Source organism: Aristolochia californica, unplaced genomic scaffold (assembly GCF_029961685.1).
Source record: "Aristolochia californica isolate CCGP_79_NKW_82.1479 unplaced genomic scaffold, dmAriCali1.0.hap1 SCAF_4, whole genome shotgun sequence".
NCBI lineage: Eukaryota > Viridiplantae > Streptophyta > Magnoliopsida > Piperales > Aristolochiaceae > Aristolochia > Aristolochia californica.
The window spans coordinates 42045445-42069193 of record NW_027182103.1 but is presented as its reverse complement, the minus strand read 5'-3'; the positions used below and the strand labels follow the sequence as shown (position 1 = coordinate 42069193).

General features: G+C 36.1%; 2 protein-coding genes and 1 pseudogene across 5 annotated transcripts; 1 reads left to right on the top strand and 2 right to left on the bottom strand.

Annotated features, from left to right (window-relative positions):
* Window positions 1–1675: 1675 nt before the first annotated feature.
* Window positions 1676–5164, bottom strand: LOC137962881 (uncharacterized). 4 transcript variants are annotated; one of them, XM_068810000.1, is made up of 5 exons: window positions 4986–5164; window positions 3106–3952; window positions 2768–2926; window positions 2332–2586; window positions 1676–2069 (listed from the first exon to the last, which is right to left on the bottom strand). In XM_068810000.1, the coding sequence occupies exons 1-5, from the start codon at window positions 5066–5068 to the stop codon at window positions 1935–1937; spliced, it is 1479 nt and encodes a 492-aa protein (XP_068666101.1). In that variant the 5' UTR covers window positions 5069–5164; the 3' UTR covers window positions 1676–1934. The 4 variants fall into 4 exon arrangements, with proteins under 4 accessions (XP_068666101.1, XP_068666102.1, XP_068666104.1 ...); XM_068810001.1 differs by having other exon boundaries at window positions 1676–2063; XM_068810003.1 differs by having other exon boundaries at window positions 3106–4005; window positions 4986–5066.
* A 5311-nt stretch (window positions 5165–10475) lies between these two features.
* LOC137963610 (LEAF RUST 10 DISEASE-RESISTANCE LOCUS RECEPTOR-LIKE PROTEIN KINASE-like 2.1) lies at window positions 10476–13201 on the top strand (annotated as a pseudogene).
* A 2500-nt stretch (window positions 13202–15701) lies between these two features.
* Window positions 15702–18148, bottom strand: LOC137962882 (uncharacterized). The gene is made up of 5 exons (XM_068810004.1): window positions 18102–18148; window positions 16642–17488; window positions 16398–16556; window positions 15988–16239; window positions 15702–15874 (listed from the first exon to the last, which is right to left on the bottom strand). The coding sequence occupies exons 2-5, from the start codon at window positions 17482–17484 to the stop codon at window positions 15842–15844; spliced, it is 1287 nt and encodes a 428-aa protein (XP_068666105.1). The 5' UTR covers window positions 17485–17488; window positions 18102–18148; the 3' UTR covers window positions 15702–15841.
* Window positions 18149–23749: the final 5601 nt, after the last annotated feature.

The window sequence follows — 23749 nt, the reverse complement described above, 5'->3', positions numbered from 1 at the left end:
ATCAATACCAATCTTTAGACTCATCTTGAGAATTGCCTTTTTTGTCCTCAGCCTGCTTTAACTTCAACTCAGCAACAGAAAGGGCAGTCTTTAGACACTCCACCTCAAATTTTGCTCGAGTTATCTCAAACTCAACCAAAGTCATACTCCTTCTGTCCTCTTCAATCATGGTTCTAAGAGATGTACAAGTTGAAGAGATAATCTCCGTATGCTTAACCAATATAGAAGCAGCTTGAACAGTTGAAAGTAGCTTGTATAATTCCTCTGAGAGCATCGGTTCTCCATGATCTCCAGGACTTAGCTCTGCATTACCTTGGTTCTGGGAATCATCTTCTGCCAAACTTTCGGAAATTGTCTTTGGTGAACCATTCAGGACTGATATGTGAGTGGAACTCAACTTGGCCCCAGTCTCCATCATTTTAGCATCATCCTCATAAAATGCCAGCAAAGCGTTAGCAGAGGCCAGGACGTGCTCAATCATCTTCATCACTTCACTTTTCCCTTGCTTCTATCCCCCTCTTTTTCTCCAGCTACTTCAGCCGACGTCTTTACATCTTCAATGTTTTTTTCTTCTTTGTCTTTTTGCTTTTCCTCAATAATCTTCTGCATCACATATTCCTTCCTAACCATTTGCAGTCCAGCCACCTCCCGTACTATTTCCATTTCCTCTTCCACCACTTCATGTTCTTCATGTTTAATCTCTTTGTCCTCTTTCTCTTCTCTCCCATTCTCTTGTCTTCCCTGTTCTGACTGTATTGCCTGTTCCACTTTTTTCACGTCTTCATTTATTCTTTCTCCTCCATCCATGTCTTTAGCACTGGAAGCCACGTCAGTCAATTTTTCCAGCCAGATTGATCCAGTATTCCTAGGTCCTCAATAGCGGAAAAACCGTTTCAATGAAATTGGCGTTTAAGCAGAGTATGAATGAATTTCTAATTGAAACTGCATGACCAGTATCCCCTCTGCTTACAGAAGTGACATACATCACTCTTCGTCCTTTCAGCCAGATAGGAACCCAGAACTGCGGTCCCAGCGGCAGTGGCAGACGAAGCATTTCCGAGGTGCGCCGGATCAGTCCGGAACTGCCCGACGGCAACTGACATCAGGCCTCCGATCAGGAAAAGAGCAACATTATGAGAAATTGAGGAAAAGAAGACGCAACCGATAAAACTGAAGCGAAGAATCAGAATCAGAATGATTTGAAAGCGTGTACAAATGGAAGGAAACGTCGAAAATAGCGTCTATTGTTGAGTAAGGCTTAAGAGCGAAGGGATCATTGGTAGTCGACGAATTTGCTTGAAGACTGACAAAATAAGAACGTACGGCGTTTTCTGCAGCCCAGCGCATGACTGCTTGACTAGGCAGTAACCATGAGGCGGTACGCCGGTAACCTTAGGCAGAGCCCGGCATCTCCTTAACTTCAGCCCAACGTCACGGCCAATTCTCCCACCAGCAAAGAACCAAGAGCCAAGGAAAAGATGTTTCAGGATCCGCAAGAAAAATCCCACAAAGACTTGAACAATTAGGCTGGGGGAAGTCTAATGTTATTTAAGGTGAATTATATCCAGATTGATGCAGGGGTGGTGTTTGGTGTTTATAAGCCATGACCTTAAAAAATTCTTTCATCTGCGTGTTGTCGTAGATCAACTCTCTTGGCTAATAGAGAAGCTCTTGGTTAAACGAAAAGAAAATTTGACTAGTCACAATTCATGATTCCACAAGCAACCTCAGCAGCCCATGCCAATATCGGTTCAACATTTTTGAAACATGGCAAAAACAAAAGCAGAACTATCAAGTCAATTTATTCACAGGAAGGAGGCTGTCCCCTGTATATTCTGTGAACATTGTATGAACGGTTTCTATAACATGACAAACACAAAAGCAAGACACCTGTGCTCTACCTGCTTCACGTATAAATGCTGCTTCTACCTGCTTCACGTTGATAGGGGTTGGTAGTCTTCTTTGCCTGCCTTCTTCTGAAGATAACCAATGCCAATACTAATAGTCACCACAATTCCAATGAAAACTAGTGGCCAAGTATAACTTGGAAACCACCTACTCATCTGCGCCTACACAAAACAAGATATGCATTGAGAGAACTTTTAAGTCAACTCATTAAGATATAAAGTTGCTTTCTTCTATTATCATAAATGTCTCTTGGGTTGTTGCATGCTGTGTATTGCCCGGTGTTATTGCTTAGAGTTGAAGAAAAGTGGCTCTCTTTGTCTTCTGATATAAAATAATAAGACACATAAAATTATTTCTACTGTATCTAAAACGTATGTTCTCAAATATGCAAGTGAAGAATGTAAATAGAAAAGGATGCCTTACATGAGAAGTTGAAGAATCTGCAAGTTGCATTGATGTTGTTGGGTCAGCTACCAAGATATAGAAGAGATCCATTACTCCTGTATGCATTTGAGTACTGTTGTAATTCGATTCCAAAGTCAAAATCTCCCCATCAGCAATCCTAACAGATCCCGGCTTTGGATAGCATGTGGACATTCCCACGATGTAGTCAGCTTCATTTCCAGCTTCCTTTCCATCTCCATAAATTGGGTTTGATGAGCAAATAAGCCGACCATTCTACATCCGTTCACATAAACACAAATTTAAAGAAAAATTTTCCAACTAAGAACATAAAAATTAATAGCTGAACTTGAGGCATCAGTAGCAACCTGTGATGGTTGAGACATGAGAAATAACATGATGATTGATGAATATCAGTCATTAAAGTAACCTAGAAAATCTTTTAATTCGTTGTCACCTGACCATACAAACTTGAGCCAACCCCGCCCCAGTGCTGATGTGCCACACCATAGACAAGTTCACCTCCTTGGGGGATGACCAGGTTTGTCTTTTTATTATCTACACACATGCCAATGGTTGAAGCTTCTTCTGTGCAAGCCGCAACTTCATATTCAATCTGATAATCAAATAAGGAATTATAAGTACTTCAAAATTAAGCAGAAAAATATTCTGTTGATAAAAATATATATTCTTCTACAATAAATGGACCACTTAATTTAATCATGCAACCTATCAGTGTTAGTCCTGTTACTCTGAATCTCTTTATTAGGAAATAAAACAAAAGAAAGTAAATACCTTGCAACCAAGTTGAATGTTCTCCTCAGTTGAGTTAGTCCTCTTGCCTGAATCTGTGACATCAAATATGTATATCCTTACAGGCACAACACTTTGGTCCCAGTCCACCCACCTCACAGTATATTTCAGATACAGCTTTCTCCTCACACCCTCAAACCCATGTCTCAATTTACACTGGGTTTGGTCATAGCAACAACGTAAACCCCCAGAGTAATTTTTTGCTATAGGCCGGTCATATTCATCCACAGTAACACCATATAGACTGCACCTACATTCAGTGCATCCCATGCGATCCACCACACCCCGTGTATCAATTGCATGAACATTTAACAACCACATCTCTTCATATCCATCTGAAATTTCCGCAGGGTTCCCTATCTCTATTCCATAAGGGTCTGGCACTTTTGTAAGAGTTCGGCGTGTTTCTGATCCAAGTCCAAAGTGCTGACTAAGAGCATTACCTGGGCAAATACCTGAGTTTCCAGCTAAAATACGCTTAGGTATATGACTATTCTGAGTCAGGTTCCCCTTAGAAGAAACTAGTGAGTAGTATCTGATAATGACCCAATGATGGAGGTATGTCTCATGAAGAGGAATGGAATTTCCCAATTCATCAACTACTTCAGCATTAAATTCTTTGAGAGCAATGTGACCCCTTGGAAACTTGATATCATAGTAATATTTGTTCAGCACTGAACCAGGTCCCAGAATAAAGGGAGGGGATAAAAAAACAGAAGATTTCCATCCATTTTCATCAGTTATTACAGGCTCTACAGCATAAGCATATACTGTTGAGAGTATGATAATTGATGAGAATATCACCCAAAGAGAATACTGCTTCATTTTCCTGGAAAAGAAGAAGAATTTTTCATATGTACACAAGCAAGGTTTTTTTCTAACCTGTTGCAGACATAAATGAAAAATAAGCAAGAGGATAGCTTCGTATTAAGTATAAAAAGCAGATAAGACAGAATACAACTGAAAAGACTGAACAGAGATAAGTAGATACACATTGGAAAATTCCATGTCATGAATACCACAAGAAAATAAATGGAAGACTTGAGCTAACAATCCATTCTTTAGGACATTATGAACTTCTTCTCAGTTTTGAACCGAAAACTAGAAGTGACCAAGCTGGAGACAGCTCTCGATGAATATTAGGGGAAGAAAAGCAAAAGAAAACAAGGAAAAATGGATAAATTTCTTTTAGCCTAAACTTTGTTTACACCTGTTAAATCCGACATGCCACTCACGATATGTAAAAAGCAAAAACAGGTTTCTGTAGAAGCTGCTGATAGCAAAGAGTTACAAGCAGTTCTAATAGTAATCTGTATAACCGATGCAAAGTAGACAACTAATTCAATCAGAGACAGTAGAGAAAGAAAGAGTATCAATTATAAGATTACAAAAGAAAAGGAGGTATGCTATTATAGAGAACAAGAACCATTTTATTCTTGGTGTTGTTTCAGAGAAATTTAGAATGGCAGCCTATCTATCCCGAAACCTATTAGTTCAATCACTAAGATAATAGCGACAGCATCTTTTGTGAAATGCAAAGAATCATCAAATTCAGGGGAACGCTTTCCTTTTCCACAGTTCCTCATGTAAACGCCAGAACTGACGACGGTGAACCTATGGTATATTTGCCAAAAACTGATGTGGATCCTCTTAAAATCAACAAACTGCACAAAGCAGCAACAGACTTCCTTCTGTTTTTCATCTAACAAGATGGAGCAGTACCATAGAAGCAGTACATTCATAGATGTTGATTAAAAAACAGAAAAGAGTATTCACAGATACGAATCTAAACGAACCATTCAAACATGCCCAACAAAATTTCCGCCAAAGAACCCAAAATCGTTCAAGCTAAAACCTGTTACCTTGTTAAATTATCTCTCGATAAAACCGAAGCTCCACATAAATTGAATACAGCAGTCGAGCCCAACAGGCGAGCCCCAAACATCCAAATACACAGAGTGACGCCATTGCTTGCGTACCAGAAAGATGTGTGAACAACAGAAAGCCGTAATAATAGTCAAAATGTCAAATAGATTATTTAGTCACCATCCCCCCCCCCCCCAAAAAAAAAGAAAGTTGTTTACAAATATGCCATCCTGTTTCTGCTGAAACTGTACACGGCGTATACAGTACGAAAAGCTAGCTGGTATCATCGGATCATGATACTGACCGCTGAGATAGCAGTTTTCGATGTTTAGTTGAATTTAAAATATATATTCTAAAAAAAATATTTTTTGCAAATTATAGATATTGTGTTGAATTTAAAATCTCATAGTGGCCTATCTAGAAATGATATCAAAATTTAAATATTTTCTAGTAACACGATCAATATTTCAAGCGAAATAGGTGGAAAATTGAAATTGACATTTCAATGCAAGATTGAAAATAAGAAGAAAATAGGCTACGAGTAGGGGTGGCATCGAGCCGAGCCCGAACCGGCCTATGTTCGAGCCGAGTTTGATTTAAATATTTCGAGTCGAGCTTCGAGCCGAACCTCGTCTCGAGCCTCAAATTGTTATCGAGTTCAAGCCCAAAAATTTTAACAGAGTTCGAGTCGAACTCGAGCTTCAACATACATTTAAAATTTTTTAAAAAATATATATAAAATAAATTATACAAAAAATTATGCATACATTTTACATAAAATTGGGTATGACCTCTACATAAAATTGGGCATGACCTTTACTTAAAATTGAGCATAATCTATGTATATAATACCTATATAAAATTCGGCATGACCTCTACATAAAATTGGGCATAATCTATATACATAATACTTACATAAACATTCAATAAACACTCCAGAAAAATAGTCTAAACACTCCATATACTGTATAACATTATGCACAACCTCCATACAATAATCAAATACAACAAAATTAAATGAAATATCACTATCAATTTATAATCACCCAAATAAAAACTATAAATCCTTTAAATAAAATCCTATTACTATTAGAGACTTACTAGAAAATTACAAGAAATATTTTAAATTTTTCTTAGGAAAGTTAAATGGACCTCTTATTGCCTCTTCTAAGGAAATAAATAAAAATTAATAATTAATCTAATATATTACTATACTTATCGATAAATTTTTAATCAAATAAAATGTCAAACACAAAATTGCTATGAAAATTGCCTTATGCTAAAAGTATTATTTCATCAACTGTCAAATACTTATTCAAAATTTCTCTATACGGTTTTCTAGCCCATCTTGGCAAGAAAATCTTACTTAAAAAATTATATAATTTTTTAACAAGAATTTATAATTAGAAAAATATTTTCAAAAAACATGATGCACTAATGGTCCCTATATTTCTACCAAATTTTTTTTTCAATATTTATTAAAAAAACCACTAATAGTGTCTAGAAACGTATTTCTACGAGAAAATTTTTCAATTTCTTCAAGAGCCATGAGGAAGGGAATTATTTCTCCCAATTTAGGAAACTCTAACCATTCTCCGATTTTCCGCCGAGATGAAGGGGAGCGAAGGCGTGGCGCCAGCAAGCACCTGTCGTCGACGACGATGGAAGCTGCAGCGACAGAAACAGAGGAGGCGAAGAAATCGGAGGGGATGTAGCGGCCGGCGAGGAGTTGTCGATCGCGACAAAGCAGCGGACAGGAGGGGCATGGCGTCCCCCCCCCCCCCCTCAATCCCGCCACTCGCCCGTTAACGAGCCGATTTCAGATCTCAAGTTCGGCTCGAGCTCGTGACATACCGAATCAAATCGAGCCAGCACCAAGCCGAATTCGAGCCGCTGGCGAGCCTGCTCGGTTCGAAGCCACCCCTAGCTAACTGAAGAGAGAGAAACAGAGAAGAAGTGAGATAAAGGAGATGAAAGAATAAGAGAGACGATGGGTTGATAGTAAAACAAAGAAGAAGACAAAGTAAGCGAGATTCGATGTGAACGCGCATCCATCTATTCACAAAATGACTTCTACCATTTTCTCCAAAACGAGCAAATTGTTGGGACTCAAGAAATTTCTTGAGATTTGATTTTTTTTGGGTTTTTTTTAAAGTATTTTATTACTTTTATTGATGACCATATATGTATATATCTCTATCCACTTGATGATAGAAGTGAAAAATAGATGTTTCTAAGGTCTATAAAGCAGAAGTAGAGAAACAATTCTACAAATAAATCAAAATAGTGAGGTCAAATAGAAGTGGTGAATATTATGGAAGGTATACTGAAAGGGGACAATTGCCTAGTCCTTTTGCATTGTTTATTGAGGAACAAGGTATTGTGCCACAATACACCGTCTCAAAATGATGTGGTTGAAAGAAGAAACCGAACATTAATGGACATGGTCAGGAGTATGATTAGTAACTTCGATCTCCCATTATCTTTGTGGATTAAAGCTCTCAAAATTGCATTCTATGTACTCAATAGGTTCCAAGGCAGTTCATATTAGAGTTATGAAAAGGTTGAAAACCTAGTTTAAGGCATGTACATGTTTGGGGTTGTCTAGCTAAAGGTTGGATTTATAATCCACATGAGCCAAAGTTAGATTCTAGAACAGTTAGTGGACATTTCATTGGCTATGCGAAAAAGTCTAAGGGACACAGATTTATTGTCCATCTCATTCGACAAGAATTTTCGAATCTAAAAATGCAAAGTTTCTTGAGAATGATGAAATTAGTAAGAGTAGTCAACCTCAAAACTTAGTTTTTGAGGAACATACAAGTTTTCAACCCGCTCCTACAACTTCACATAGATTGGTTCTTATTCATGATAATTATCAGGATGCGATTACTCAAAAACAACCAATAGTTGAGAACCATCTCATCATGAGGATATTCCTATAAATCCAGTTACTCAACATTCTCAACCCGAAAATGTTGAAGTACCATTAAAAAGATCTTCAAGAGTTAGGAAACTTGCAATTAGTGTACCTTCATGAGTCTGACATGGACACTGGTGTTAAAGATGAACCTATTTCGTTTTCATAGGCTATGAGTGGACATAGATCCACATTATGGAATGATGCCATGAAGGAAGAGTTGGATTCAATGGCTAACAACCAAGTTTGAGATCTTGTTGAATTGCCTAAAGGGGGGAAGACCATTGGCTGTAAGTAGGTTTTTAAAACCAAAATAAACTCTTTAGGCAATATTGAAATATATAAGGCAAGACTTGTAACCAAAGGATTTACTCAACAAGAAAGAACTGATTATCTCAATACCTTCTCTCTAGTTTCAAAGAAGGAATCATTTCGAATAATCATGACATTAGTGTCTCATTTTGATATGAAGTTACACCAAATGGATGTAAAAACGGTTTTTCTTAATGGAGACTTAGAAGAAGAGGTTTATATGAAATAACCTGAAGGTTTCATTTAAGAGGGGAATGACCATTTGGTTTGTAGACTTAAGAAATCTATATATAGAGTGAAACAAGTCTCCCGTGAGTGGTATTTAAAATTCCATGATGTTATTTTTTTTATTTGGTTTTACGGAGAATATCATGGATCAATGTATATACTATAAGGTCAGTGGGAGTAAAATAATTTTCTTAGTCCTATATGTAGATGATATTCTACTTGCTTAAAGTGATTTAGGATTACTTCATGAGGTTAAACGATTTCTCTCGACGAAATTTGATATGAAAGATATGGGTGAAATTTCTTATGTCATAGGCATAAAGATTGATAGAGACAGATCCTAAGGGACATTAGGATTATCTCAAGAAACCTATATCAACAAAATTCTAGAGAGATATCGTATGAATAATTGCTCATCTGGTATTGAACGTATTGTCAAAGGTGACAAATTAAGTTAGAACAAAGTCCACGAAATAATTTAGTGAGGGTACAAATGAAAAACATTCTATATGCTTCTACAGTTGGGAGTTTAACGTATGTTCAGGTTTGCACAAGACCAGACATAACATATGCAATAGGAATATTGGGCAAATATGAGAGTAATTTGGATTTGGACCATTGGAGAATCGCAAAGAAAGTTATGCGATATCTTCAAGGGACTAAGAACTATAAGATTATATGTAGGTGATTTAATCATCTGAAAGTAATTAGTGATTGGATATTCAAATTCTGATTTTGTTGGTTGCCTTAAGAAAATTGACACAAGGATGTGTTTTTTTATCAGCCGGTGGGGGCATTTCTTGGTGAAGAGTAAAAGTTATATTATGATAGGTAGAAGTTAATACTTGTTCTAATAGACTTATCATCGTATTTTATATAATTTAATATATTTTTTAGGGTACAAGGATATTTTATATATGGGAATTTTGTTTTTTGAAAATATATCATTATTGAATGGGCAAGTGGTGGAACAAGACCGAAGGGCAGAAATATTGAGGGACAAGACGTCAAAGACCTGCAGACTCAGACGTACTCTCGACGGCTTTAATAGTTTAGGGTCTTTAGACAATCATACATCAACTGAAAGCAGACAGCGCCTGCTTTGTTGGTAATGAGTTGGGACCATGAGAACTTTCCGGACTCAGTTGGGAACCAGAGATAAACCTATGATGGCTAACGACGACTTTGACTTGATGACTTTAACACAAAAAGACAATTTCACTCTATTAGGGGTGTAAACCCTTTAAATAGATATTTATGGCAAGTAACCCAAAAGTCTATGAATCATAAGTTTCGAGTGTGGCAGGAAGGAGCCCGGTAGCAACCGATTTATGGTAGATAACGATTAGACTTGATATTTGATGGACGGAGAGAGAGAAAAACTTTCATGGTAGAGGCAGCCGATGACGAATTGAGATGACGATGACCACAACGACGACGAATTGAGATGATTTAACAGCAAACTAGTGTACAGAGCTGTCTTTATATGTCTAAGTGTCATGAAGGAACCCTGCAGCAACACATTCATGGTAGAGGCAGCCAACGAAGACGAAGACGATCGCCATTACAAACCTATAAGATTGTTACAATTAAATTAATAATAAAATTAGTTAGGGTTTATAAATTACTTGATAATGTGCATCCTATCGTCTTATTGCACTAACTCTATTGATTAAGGAACTAAATTCATTTTAAGTAATACTTAATTAATTAATTAATCACTAATTATGCCCAATTAACTTCCATTAATTCACATCTAATTAATTACTTATTTATGTTAAGTTACTTAATGATAAATTATAAATAATAGTTTTATCAACAACAAATTTAAATTTAAAACTTGAAAATGAAAATAGGGAAATTATGATAAAAAGATAAATTAATTAGTATGATATATTCTATATTAATTACTTATTTATCAACTGACTTGAAGAATTCGTAAATGAATTAATTACCGAGGCACCCTTGCTGATATAAAATAAACCCAAGGGGACAAGTGGATCCACACTTCCCTCTGTCCTTCTCATCTGCTGCCTCTCCAGTGTTTCGGAATGTTCCCAAGGTTAGCCTTACTTCCCCTTCTCCTTCTCTCCAATCTCTTAGGTTTCCTTTCCACTGCCCACGGAGCCGACGCATGTCGCCCTTCTTCTTGCGGAATTATCCGAAACATCAGTTACCCTTTTCGTTTGGAAGGTGATCCCATCCACTGCGGTGATCCCCTCTACCAATTGCAGTGCCGAAACCATCAGACCCTTGTAAATATTAGCTCAGGCATCTACTTTGTCAAACAGATCTTCTACGACTCTCAGCGGATTCATATAGTGGACGCCTCTCTAAAGAGCGATCTTTGCTCCTCCATCCCTCAGAATTTTCCCTTGAAAGATGATTATTATTATTACCGTTGGCAGGATTTCTTCTACTTCGAATCAAACCTTTTCTTCTCCTCGGGCAATGTATACATGTTGACCAATTACTCGAAATTTATTGTCCTTGTGACTTGCCCAAAGCCCATTCACCACCCGTCCTATATTCAAACCGGTATCTGCAAGAAAAACAAGACCTCTCCAGCTTCATATGTCTACACCATCATAGATAATATTGCACTATCCGACTTCCACACAAACTGTGTCGTCGTAGCAAAATTCCCTGCACCGGTCGACGGAATTCAGATTCTAACTTCTACGAACATTTTCCAAATTTTGCTCCAAGGCTTCGAGCTCTCTTGGAAGGAGCAGCTTTCCTGTCGTCCTTGTCTTGCCGGTCTGTCCGACTGTATAGACTATATGGTCACTAAAGGATATCTGAGTGCAGATGAACCTCTTCCGTCCCATTACAAAAAGACAGGTGGTCCCTGCATAGACTATCAATCAGAAGTTTATAGATGCGGAGAAAACTTTGAAAATGTGCATTTCTTGCCCTGGTGGTTGCAGAAGTTACTGGCTTGGGTGGCTTGTAAGTATAACTCTATGATGAGCTCAGTACTAAAGTATATCTGTTTTTACTCATTAACAATTGCACAAAAAATTCCCTTTGAATCTTTTTCTTCATGTGATGGATACTCATATTGTTACTGATCTCCCAAACATGTAGGTCATCTGGACTTCGTCTTTGATTTCATACGGATAAACATTCTCAAGCACGACAGAAAGGACTACATTTCGTACTGGAGTCATCAGTATTTTGCTCTATCTGGTAAGAGTCATCGTTGTACTCAAGCCGCACGCACGCACGCACGCACGAGTATATCCTTCTATTCATTTCAGAATAAAAAATGCTCCTCACTAGCGCACTAGTACATGCCATTCAAGAGCCCTCCCATGCAAACAGAGGGCTACATTTGACGTTTCAAGGCCTTACATATTTTCCTCTCTTCTTTGCCTATCTCTGCAGATTACGAGTGGATCACTTTAGCGATCCTAAGTAAGATCAACTTCTGCTCTATTTATTGAGTAAACAAAAAGTCAGTAATAAAATTGGGTCTTGTAAAATCTAACAGTTCTTCATTTGTTTCCTCGAGTTTACAATAGTTCTGTTGGCTATAAGAACGGTAATCGGAGTATTATGCTTCGCGGCTTTCCTGGTGTACAAGTGTAGAACCAGAGCGGCATGGATGGATACGACAGTTGAGGAATTCCTTGTTCAATTCAGATACTAGACGCCAAACAGGTACTCTTACCGGGATATTAAGAAGATGACAAGAGGTTTCAAAGAAAAATTGGGCCAAGGAGGCTTCGGAAGCGTGTTTAAAGGAAAGCTTTCAAGTGGCAGACTAGTTGCTGTAAAGATGTTGTCCAATGCTAATAGTAACGGTCAAGACTTCATCAACGAAGTTGCCACCATTGGAAGGATTCATCATGCCAACATTGTTGCACTCATTGGGTTTTGCGCAGAAGGATCAAAACGAGCTATTATCTACGAATTTATGCCGAATGGATCCTTGGACAAATACATTTTCTCTCGTGGTCAAAGCGAAACGAACTCATTGTCATTGAGCTGGGAAAAGATACATGATATCGCTATGGGAATAGCACGAGGAATCGAATATCTGCACCAAGGCTGCGACATGCGTATTCTACATTTTGACATCAAACCTCACAATATTCTCCTCGATGAAAATTTTGCCCCAAAAGTCTCTGACTTTGGATTGGCAAAATTATACCCAACAAAAGAGAGTTTTGTGACGATGACGGCTCTACGAGGAACGATAGGATACATGGCACCTGAGTTGTTTTATAAAAATATTGGAAGGGTCTCTTACAAGTCAGATGTTTATAGTTATGGAATGCTTCTTATGGAAATGGCTGGTAGAAGGAAAAACATCGACACTTACGCAGAAAACTCGAGTCAGATTGTTTTCCATTTGTGGGCATATGACCAGCTTCAACAAGGAGGTGACCTAAGCATGGGAGATGCAGTTGAAGGTGATAAAGAAATGATAGAAAAGATAATATTAGTTGCGCTATGGTGCGTTCAAATGAACCCAAGTGATCGTCCTTCTATGAGCAGAGTCGTAGAAATGTTGGTGGATAGCAAACAACTCTTGTCTTTGCCCGCCAAACCTTTCCTTTCGTCCTCTGATCGGCCCCTGCGGAATGAAGAGAACGCAACAGATTCCAATGGATCATTCAGTATTTATGGAGTTGCTTCTCAGTCACAAACTGGTGTGGAAACAACATCTTTCAGTATCATCACGAATTAGTCTTTCTTTGTGAATGGGTGAAAATCTTTTGGTTTGAGATGCAGTTAGAAGTTTTTTAAGTATTCTGATTACCCTGAATGTAACTCCTGCATGTTGATTTGATTTATAGAAGAGAAACAATGGAGTAGTATAATAGTAGAATATGAAAGGAGATACTAAATAAAAGTTGCACTTCTTCAATCTCATCTATTTTTGTGTGGAAGATAAATAGGATTCATTCGTATTAAAACACGTAATTGGAAATGACCATCTCCGTTATTAAAACATTGTCTAGTAAACCTGAAGTCAATTGATTTGTCTCGATCCGTATTGCAACTTACTCTTTACATTATTTATTTGTGAACCTTTTACTTAAAAGCTCAATTTCTTATTTTACTTTAAAAAGTCGGGTAAGGGTGAGTTCCTTGTTGCCATATCTCTATATGAGAGGGACTCCTGAGTACTTAGAACACCAGAGTGCCTATTGATAGTTAATCCTTCTAGTTATTAACTAATAATGTCTTATAATTATATATTTTATCAAATTATTTGATTAAAATATATAAAATACCATATATAATTTTAAAATATGTATATATTTATTATTTATTATAAATTTATTTATAAAATATAATAATATTAATAAATATTTAAAAATGATTTACACACTAACAAAGGCTAGGGACATCAATTTTATCCGATTACCCATTTTTTTCCATTGTTTCTTAAATTGAAGAGGCAATGGAATAAAAATCTTACTCAGATATGCAGTCAAATAATTGTATCCGTTTACGGTTTTACTATTGGTTGAACGGAATGGAATTGGATAATACCTATTACACACCCATTTATGCGCACCTTATTATGTATATTGATGTTTAGCTTTTTTATTTCCTACAAATATTATAAGCATGTTATATTTTTTTCTAATTTTAAGAATTTTAAAATATTTGTATCAAATTTTACTATTTTACGATTATTTATCCGTTTACCAAGGTGTTAACCAAGTAAATAAACGAAATTGGAATACCTTAAAAAATAATAAAATAGAACGGATATAGAATCTTGAAACTGGAATCAGAATGGTATACAAAATAGCCTATTTTGTTTCATCCGTATACCGTTTACACCCTTAACAGAGGCCGCTCATCCACCCAGGGTAAAACCAACTCCTTTTAAGGTCTTACAAGGAAAAACCTAAAGGGGGGAAGGGTGATTAGGTTTATCAAATTTATATGGCTAAATTAAAACATTGATTGCATTCTAAGTGTTCAATGGAGAGAATAAATATATAATCAACCATTACACCAAGAATTTTTATAGTAGTTCACAATCAATTTTTTAGATTGTTACTCCAATCCAAATGAGCTCTTGCCTTGGAATTAATTTTTTTTACTATGATCAGCCAAACAACATCTACATCAAAGAGTCTTGAGAAGCTCAATTGCATCACCTGTCGAAGCAGTTTATGACTTATGGTCAACAACTTTTAAGTACATGCACTTAGACCCAACTAAGAGATTTTTTGAAAACTTCCAATAAGCTTATACATGCTTTGATTGGATTACATGCAAGGGTGACTTACTTTTATATTTGAAGTACAATTATGCCTCTTGTTATGCAAATACTACAATCAAGTATATAAGAATTGATTACACCCAATCCTTGTTCTTCCTTCTTTAACCCAGGATGCCATTGAGAAGCTCCTGATCTTGACAAGAAATCATTTCAGCATCATGGGCTTTGGAGATCAAACAACTTGCCCCCTTCAGAGGCTTGGACTGATGAAGTTGTTCTCACACTTCATATTAGTTGTTTCTTTGCGTTCTCACACAAAAGTCGACGAGTCAACTCCTTTCATTGTGTTCGACCCTTTATAATGTTTTCCCTTCCTCATATTGATGGGGTCGATTCTTTTGCAAAAGGGGTTATTTCTAGTGGTCATTCCTTAATAATGAACGTGGCCAACTCCTTTTTACTTCATATTTCAATTTTTCATTCTGCAAATAATGAGGTCAAACTCCTTTGCACCGTGGCTCTTCAAAAGGTCAGTCTCTACTTAAGTGGTCGACTCATAACTATTTTCTCAACTCTTTTGGCCATTTTTGCTCTTCTTGCCTCTTTTTGGACTACAGTTTAGATGTCTAGGCTAACAATCTTTAACAAAGACTTTTCTTGCTCCTCTCTGGTTACAAGAACTTGAGTTGCTTGTTGTGCTAAGTGTTTATCAACGCCATTTGGACAGTTCTCTATACAATTGATTGTAGAGTGTTTTCTCTCTCTCTCTCTTTCTCTCTCTCTTGTTCCGTAAAACAGTGTTTCTAGGTAGTTCAGGTGGTGTATTTTTTGGCATAAACTGTTTGCTTCACTCTTTGTAAGGATTGTTGGGACAAATCATGTCTGTCAAAGTGATATGGTGTCAGAAATGCTGCTTCTACCAGTTTTAGGTTCACGTTGATAGGGGTTTTTAGTCTTCTTTGCCTGACTTCTTATGAAGATAACCAATGCCAATACTAATAGTCACACCATAATTCCAATGAAAACTTGTGGCCAAGTATAACTTGGAAACCACGTACTTATTTTCACCTACAATTAACAAGATATGAATTGAGTGAGTTTTTAAGTCAAACTCGTTAAGATACAAAGTTGCTTTCTTCTATTATCACGAATGTCTCTTGGCTTGTTGCATGCTGTGTATTGCCCGGTGCTCTTGCTTATGGTTGAAGAAAAGCGGCTCTCTTTGACTTCTGATATAAAACAATAAGACACATAAAATTATTTCTACTGTATCTAAAACGTATCTTCTCAAATATGCAAGTGAAGAATGTAAATTGTGAAGAAATAGAAAAAGATGCCTTACATGAGAAGTTGAAGAACCTGCAAGTTGCTTTGATGTTGGGTCAGCTACCAAGATATAGAAGAGACCCATTACTCCTGTATGCATTCGAGTACTGTTGTAATTCGATTCCAAAGTCAAAATCTCCCCATCAGCAATCCTAACAGATCCCCGCTTTGGATAGCATGTAGACATTCCCACAAGATAGTCAGCTTCATTTCCAGCTTCCTTTCCATCTCCATAAATCGGGTTTGATGAGCAAATAAGCCGACCATTCTACATCCATTCACAAAAACACAAATTCAAAGAAAAATTAATAGCTGAATTTGAGGCATCAGTAGCAACCTGTGATGGTTGAGACATGAGAAATAACACGATGATTGATGAATATCAGTCATTAAAGTAACCTAGAAAATCTTTTAATTCATTGTCACCTGACGATACAAACTTGAGCCAACCCCACCCCAGTGCTGATGTGCCACACCATAGACAAGTTCACCTCCTCGGGGGAGGACCAGGTTCGTCTTTTTATTATCTACACACATGCCAATGGTCGAAGCTTCTTTGGTGCAAGCCGCAACATCATATTCAGTCTGAGAATCAAATAAAGAATTATAAGTGTTAGTCCTGTTACTCTGAATCTCTTGATTAACAAATAAAACAAAAGAAAGTAAATACCTTGCAACCAAGTTGAATGTTCTCCTCCGTTGAGTTAGTCCTCTTGCCGGAATCTGTGACATCAAATATGTATATCCTTACAGGCACAACACTTTGGTGCCAGTCCACCCACTTCACAGTATATTTCAGATACAGCTTTCTCCTCACACCCTCAAACCCACGTCTCAATTTACACTGGGTTTGGTCATAGCAACAACGTAAACCCCCAGTGTAATTTTTTGCTAAAGGCTGGCCAGTTCCATCCACAGTAACATCATATAGACTGCACCTACATTCAGTGCATCCCTTGGGATCCACCACACCCCGTGTATCAATTGCATGAACATTTAACAACCACATCTCTTCATAACCATCTGGAATTTCTGCAGGGTTCCCTATCTCTATTCCATAAGGGTCTGGCACTTTAGTAAGAGTTCGGCGTGTTTCTGATCCAAGCCCAAAGTGCTGACTAAGAACATTATCTGGGCAAATTCCTGAGTTTCCACCTTCAATACGCTCAGGTAGATGACTATTCTGAGTCAGGTTCCCTTTAGAAGAAACTAGTGAGTAGTATCTGATAACGACCCAATGATGTAGGTATGTCTCATGAAGAGGAATGGAATTTCCCAATTCATCAACTACTTCAGCATTAAATTCTTTGAGAGCAATGTGACCCCTTGGAAACTTGATATCAAAGTAATTTTTGTTCAGCACTGAACCAGGTCCCAGAATAAAGGGAGGGGATAAAAAAACAGAAGATTTCCATCCATTTTCATCAGTTATTACAGGCTCTACAGCATAAGCATATACTGTTGAGAGTATGATAATTGATGAGAATATCACCCAAAGAGAATACTGCTTCATTTTCCTGGAAAAGAAGAAGAATTTTTCATATGTACACAAACAAGGTTTTATTCTAACCTGTTGCAGACATAAATGAAAATAAGCAAGAGGATAGCTTCGTATAAAGTATAAAAAGCAGATAAGACAGACTACAACTGAAAAGACTGAACAGAGATAAGTAAATACACATTGGAAAATACCATGTCATGAATACCACAAGAAAATAAATGGAAGACTTGAGCTAACAATCCATTCTTTAGGACATTATGAACTTCTTCTCAGTTTTGAACTAAAAACTAGAAGTGACCAAGCTGGAGACAGCTCTCGATGAATATTAGGGGAAGAAATGAAAAATGGATAAATTTCTTTTAGCCTAAACTTTGTTTACACCTGTTAAATCCGACATGCCACTCACGATATGTAAAAAGCAAAAACGGGTTTCTGTAGAAGCTGCTGATAGCAAAGAGTTACAAGTAGTTCTAATAGTACTCTGTATAACCGACGCAAAGTAGTCAACTACTTCAATCAGAGACAGTGAAGAAAGAGTATCAATCATAAGATTACAAAAGAAAAGGAGGTATGACAAGAACCATTTTATTCTTGGTGTTGTTTCAGAGAAATTTAGAATGGCTGCCTACCTATAATCCACTAAGATAATAGCGACAGCGTCTTTTGTGAAATGCAAAGAATCACAAAATTCAGGGGAATGCTTTCCTTTTCCGCAATTCCTCGTGTAAACGCCAGAACTGACGACAGTGAACTTATGCTATATCTGCCAAAAACTGATGTGGATCCTCTTAAAATCAACAAACTGCACAAAGCAGCGACAGACTTTGTTTTTTCAGCTAACAAGATGGAGCAGTAGCATAGAAGCAGTACATTCATAGATGTTGATTAACAAACAGAAAAGAGTATTCACAGATAAGAATCTAAATGAACAATTCAAACATACCCAACAAAATTTCCGCCAAATAACCCAAAATCGTTCAAGCCAAAACCTGTTCCCTTGTTAAATTATCTCTCGATAAAACCGAAGCTCCACATAAATAGAATACAACAGGCGAGCCCCAAACATCCAAGTACAGAGAGTGACGCCATTGCTTGCGTACCAGAAAGATGGGTCAACAACGGACAGCCGCAAGAATAGTCAATGTCCAATAAATTAGTCAAATGTCAAATAGGCAACGAGCGAGAGAAAACTGAAGAGAATAGATTATTCAAAATGTCAAATACTACGTGCGAGAGAAAAACAGAGAAGAAGTGAGATAAAAGGGATGAAAGAATAAGAGAGACGAAGAGATGGTTTGATAGAAAAACAAAGAAGAAGACAAAGTAGGCGAGATTCGATGCGAACATGCATCCATCTATTCACAAATGACTTGGTCCATTTTCTCCAAAACGAGTCAAATTGTTGGGGCTCAAGAAATTTCCTGAGACGTTTCGAGTTTCAACGTCTGTTTTCGAAGACTTTTCTGATTTTTTCTTTTTTTTCAAGAATTTCGGCCTTGGGGTCAATAACCTCTTGCTTGTGCTACCGAATTTTAATATAATTATAAATTTATTTTAATCCTAAATGTAATTATTTAATTTAAGATATTATTTAAATTAATACAATATTTAGTAAAAAATAATTTAGTTTTAAAATTCTTATTTGTTGGTACAAATATTCTACCATATTTTTTATAATAACAAAAAATACATTTATTAATTAATTATTATTATTTTTTATTCTTATCTATTTAAAATCTTTTCTTATAAATTTAAAATATTTTTACTTGAATAAAATTATTTTAAAATTTTAATTTATTGGTACAAGTTTTATTACCTTATATTTAAAAATAATAATTTCTTTTTAAAAAATTATTTAAATCTTAAAAATATTTAATTTTATAGAAAATAAATATTTACTTTTCTTAAAGTATTTTAAAAAAAATTAAAATATTTAAAAATATAAAATATTTTTAAACTTTTAAAATTTAAAAAAAATTAAATATTTTCAAAATATTAAAAATATTTTAATATTTATTAATATTTTAAAAATATTTAAAAAGTATTTAACATTAACTAAATATTTAAAAAGAATATTTTAAAATAAATATTTTAAAAATATCTAATTAAATTTAAAATTCTAAAAACAATATTAAAATTTTAAAAATATATTCATTGACATGGCTTCTTGATGATGTGGTAGGTGACATGGTGTTAGACTCTTAGGTACTCATGTGGTGTGATGATGTGGTACCACATAAGCGGTTAAAACTTACATGTCACTTTTGACTATACACATGTGGAATTGACCGTCAAAGTTGGGTATTTATGCAATTAAATTCAAAAATTGGCTATTTTTATTATTGATTTAAAAAAATTGGATATAAAACTAAAATTTCCTTTTTTAATATTTTGTGATAGAGACCAGAGTGGGTAGATAAAAATGATAATTTTTACCTCAGACAATCGATAATTGCATTGCTATACTCTAGTCCCTAATGCATAAATTTTTATTTCTGTAGTATTCACATAATTTTATTATCAATTTCTACTGTTGTTTCTCTAAACTAATTATTAGATTCGGTGAGAAACTAAGGGAGGAGGGGTGAATATGTTTCTTAAATTCGTTAGTCAATTTTAACTTATTTTGATTCTTTTGTTCAACCCTTTTAAAAAGTGTTTATAATCTTGTAGAATTGGGTTGTGCAAAGTAATTTTTAAAATCAAGATTCAAATACAAGTAATAATTTAAACAACAAGTCCATAATCGACACACAACGATTTATAGTGGTTAATGATATGATATTATCTGAGATTGCTAATCTACTCCCAAGGTGTTTATACCTTGGAGTTACACTAGACACAATAGCAAATTGCTTCTTATGTCAATTGTAATGTTGCCATTCTGGGGACTTACATTATTCAATTGACGACAACAACCAATTCACTCTCAGATATGAATACAAAAAGAACTAGGTTATCCAACCTAGATCCACAAGGGATTTTCTAGCCTAGACCAACTGAAGGATTTGCCGTAACTCACTAGACACACCAATCTAGAACCATACTGGGATTTTTAGCATTGTTTGCCTACACAAGGATTTATTGCTCACAACAACATTATATAAAGCTTCTCAGCCCTATCCTCTTCAACCATGCAAACCTTCATCAATTCACTTAATTAGAGGAAGGTCTCACCTTGCCTAGGCTTGACAAAATGATATTAGGGTTACTTGGTTACAACTATGATCAAATACAATAACCTCTCTATAAAGCAAATATTTGAATTCAAGCAAAAATAATAAGCACACCCAATCCTATATGCTTGTTTATATAACAATAGCTAAAATAATCCTTAATAACTTGATTTTAAAATACAAGGGCACATGACTGCATATGCATAAGTAATTTTTACAAACTCCCTCGAATTTGTTATCTATTTTCGAATTTTTCTCTTGTATGGTAGTACTCTCCTAGACACAAAATGGTATCTGATAGGCCCAACATGACTTCTATTGCTACTCAGTACTATTCGGGGTTTGACCCTATTCCTTCCGGCTTACCACCACGTGGGCTAAATCGTCATGCGACCTCACAGTTTTCAGAGGTCCCTAAGCCATACATGTCAACCAATGTGACTCTATGGCTGCTTCAGCAGGGTAGAGCACAACTCCGTTTCGTTTTTTACCTCGGAGTATAACCAAATATTACTAAGTACCTAGCTTGGATCCTATTAGGCACTATTTAGATATTATTACTATTACGAGTGAACAGTAAAAATGAATAGAAAATATAAACAGTAAAAATAATAGAAACTTTTGAACAGTAAAAATATTTACTGTGGAGATTCATATATATATGCGAAAATGAACAGTGACAACAAACACTGTATGAATTTAAATATTACACCTGCGGAAAATTAAAATATTGTTTCAAACAAAAATATAAATACATAACTACATAACTCTTGAAGTTACAGACCGTGCTACCGGTCAACTCTCTCTTTACTACTCAGCCATTATGGTTGTTTTGCACATATCGTGTTTTAGGAACTTTACCGAAGGATGCTTGCCGGAAATCGCTTTCTTTCCTCAGACCGCCTTCTTCTTCTCGAAAACTCGGAGTGATCTTCAAATGCCTTAGACTCTTGCTAGCCTTCATATTTATAACCAGAAGTTCGGTTATTTCTTCCACTTTTACCCTTGATCATAAGGTTGGTGATTAAAGACTAAGGACATCTTTTTGTCTTTTTCTTTTGTCATCTCTTACACTTGCTTTAATACCTTTCGGTGCCGAAAGTAGGGGTGAATATGTCTTTTGTTTCTTTTGTCGTCATTTTGTAGACGTCACGTATTCTTTGTTGATGTGGTCCACGCCATTCTGATAGGCTGTCGTTTGACGGATTCCTTTGTTTGCACAATTGACACATGTGCTTCTTCTGAAAGGTTTTCTGTGCCATGGCACAAAAATCTTCTTTTATCTTTTTGCTGGCGGAAAAATTTCAATTTTGTAACTTCTTCAATGTTTCTTTGAGAGACTTCTATACATTAGATGGAGTCTCTTTGTAGCTTCTTGTGACAATTGTCAAGGATACTGATGTCTTGTACACGTAGCATTTCTTTTTCTGAATCAGCATCTCAATATACTGAATCATAGTCTTGAGTCCGAGAACACATCCAGTTGGCTAGACAGAATCAGGGCAAGGCTTGGGCTTAGGAATATGTTTTGGATCATATCCCTTGGCTTCATCTTCTTTATTGAGTCCTTCAAGAGTGATTACCGAAAAACTTGGGAAAATCTTATTTTTGTCAATAACTTCTACAATGGAGGAGATGATCTTGAGTCTGATCTCTTTATATTTTGTTATGGAGCAAAAACTTTTACATGCCTCCATAATTTCTTTAGGCATCTTTGCCAGTACCGATAAGTTGGTGGTATGGATGAAGAGTTTCCCAATAAAACCATATGTGTAAAGTAAATGCACATATTTAGAGTCTATTGCTAGACTCAGTGTTAACTGATTCCATCTGTTACTTGAATCGGTGGTCATGATGGGAGTATTAATTCCCTTACCAATATGTTCATTCCAATTTTGAAATTAGGTCACATGATCGACATATTTTTTTAGGACTCACATTGTTCACCTTTTGAGGGCATAGTGAGAGTTCATCGAACATTATATCCAAAAGTTTTAGAGGTTGAATTTTACTCAAAAAATCAAACACATTAAAACCTACTTTGTTTAGTTTTGTTTAAACTTTTCTACCTTGTAAACTCAGACGGGGTAACAAGTTTTGTTTTAAACGATTTCTCATCTACCGTTTCCATGCAAGATGGAACCGTTAAGGCTTCCTTCCTAGTTCAAGGCTGGCAAGTAGAAGTCCCTGATTCCGTTTACTTACATGACAGAATCGTTAAGGCTTCCTTTCCAGTTCTAGACTGGTAGGTAGAAGTCCTTGATTCCCCTTTCTTCATAAAAGATTGGGTTGTGGTTTCCTTCTCATGCCTAGCATGACCGATAGAAATCCCAGGTCGACCTGTGTTTAATGAAACACTAAAGTCATCTGTCTGCTTGTCAGCTGATGTTATAACTTTCTTTTATCGCAATGGAGATTCGTTAGAAGTTCCGAAAGATCTTGGCTTAACGCGCCTTTTTGTGAGTCCTTTTAACTCTTCGGTTAATTCCTTAACTTTGAGTTATAAGTTTTCACCGTTTAGCCCATAACGGGCATATTTCTCTTCAATTTCTCCTCTTTTAGAAAGAACAAGGAGGTTATCGAAAATGGATTGAAGTTGCGAAAGCAATACCGTGAGAGTGGCTATTGCAACTGTGAGGTCTGTCAGAGAGTTGTTGAAAGAATCCATTTGGTTTACCTGTCTGTAACACAAGAAAATTCTCGAGTAAGAATATCAGGTAAATAATTTTTGTCACCTGTAATGTGTTCGACAGTAAAAGAGAATTGAAAGAACCATTACTGCCAACGAAGTAATCTACCATGACAAAGTGAATCTTCTAGATTTCTTGTCATAAAACCGACAAAATTCTTACAGTTAGTTCTAACTAGAAATTCTTTGGGGGCAAGATAAATATAAAATTTCTTTATCCCGTTTTTTACTGCTAAAATTTCTTTTTCATAAGAATGATAGTTTCTTTCGGCAGATGTAAATGTTCTTGAGGTATAGTTGCATATTCTCTCAGAATGATTGGTTTTACATTTTAGTATTGTTGCCTATGTATGATCTGAGGCGTCAATTTCTAAAATTAATTTTGCATGTGGTTCTGGTAGAGTTAACGCCG

Bases quoted from the DNA above. Each gene is read 5' to 3' on its own strand.
- LOC137962881 (XM_068810000.1), bottom strand. From the start codon at position 5,068: ATGTTTGGGGCTCGCCTGTTGGGCTCGACTGCTGTATTCAATTTATGT. The intron at 2,927-3,105 runs GTATTTACTTTC...TTTGATTATCAG, and splicing joins ACATTCAACTTGGTTGCAAG to ATTGAATATGAAGTTGCGGC. The intron at 2,070-2,331 runs GTAAGGCATCCT...TGTTTTGTGTAG, and splicing joins CAGATTCTTCAACTTCTCAT to GCGCAGATGAGTAGGTGGTT.
- LOC137962882 (XM_068810004.1), bottom strand. From the start codon at position 17,484: ATGAAGCAGTATTCTCTTTGGGTGATATTCTCATCAATTATCATACTC. The intron at 16,557-16,641 runs GTATTTACTTTC...TTTGATTCTCAG, and splicing joins ACATTCAACTTGGTTGCAAG to ACTGAATATGATGTTGCGGC. The intron at 15,875-15,987 runs GTAAGGCATCTT...GTTTTATATCAG, and splicing joins CAGGTTCTTCAACTTCTCAT to AAGTCAAAGAGAGCCGCTTT.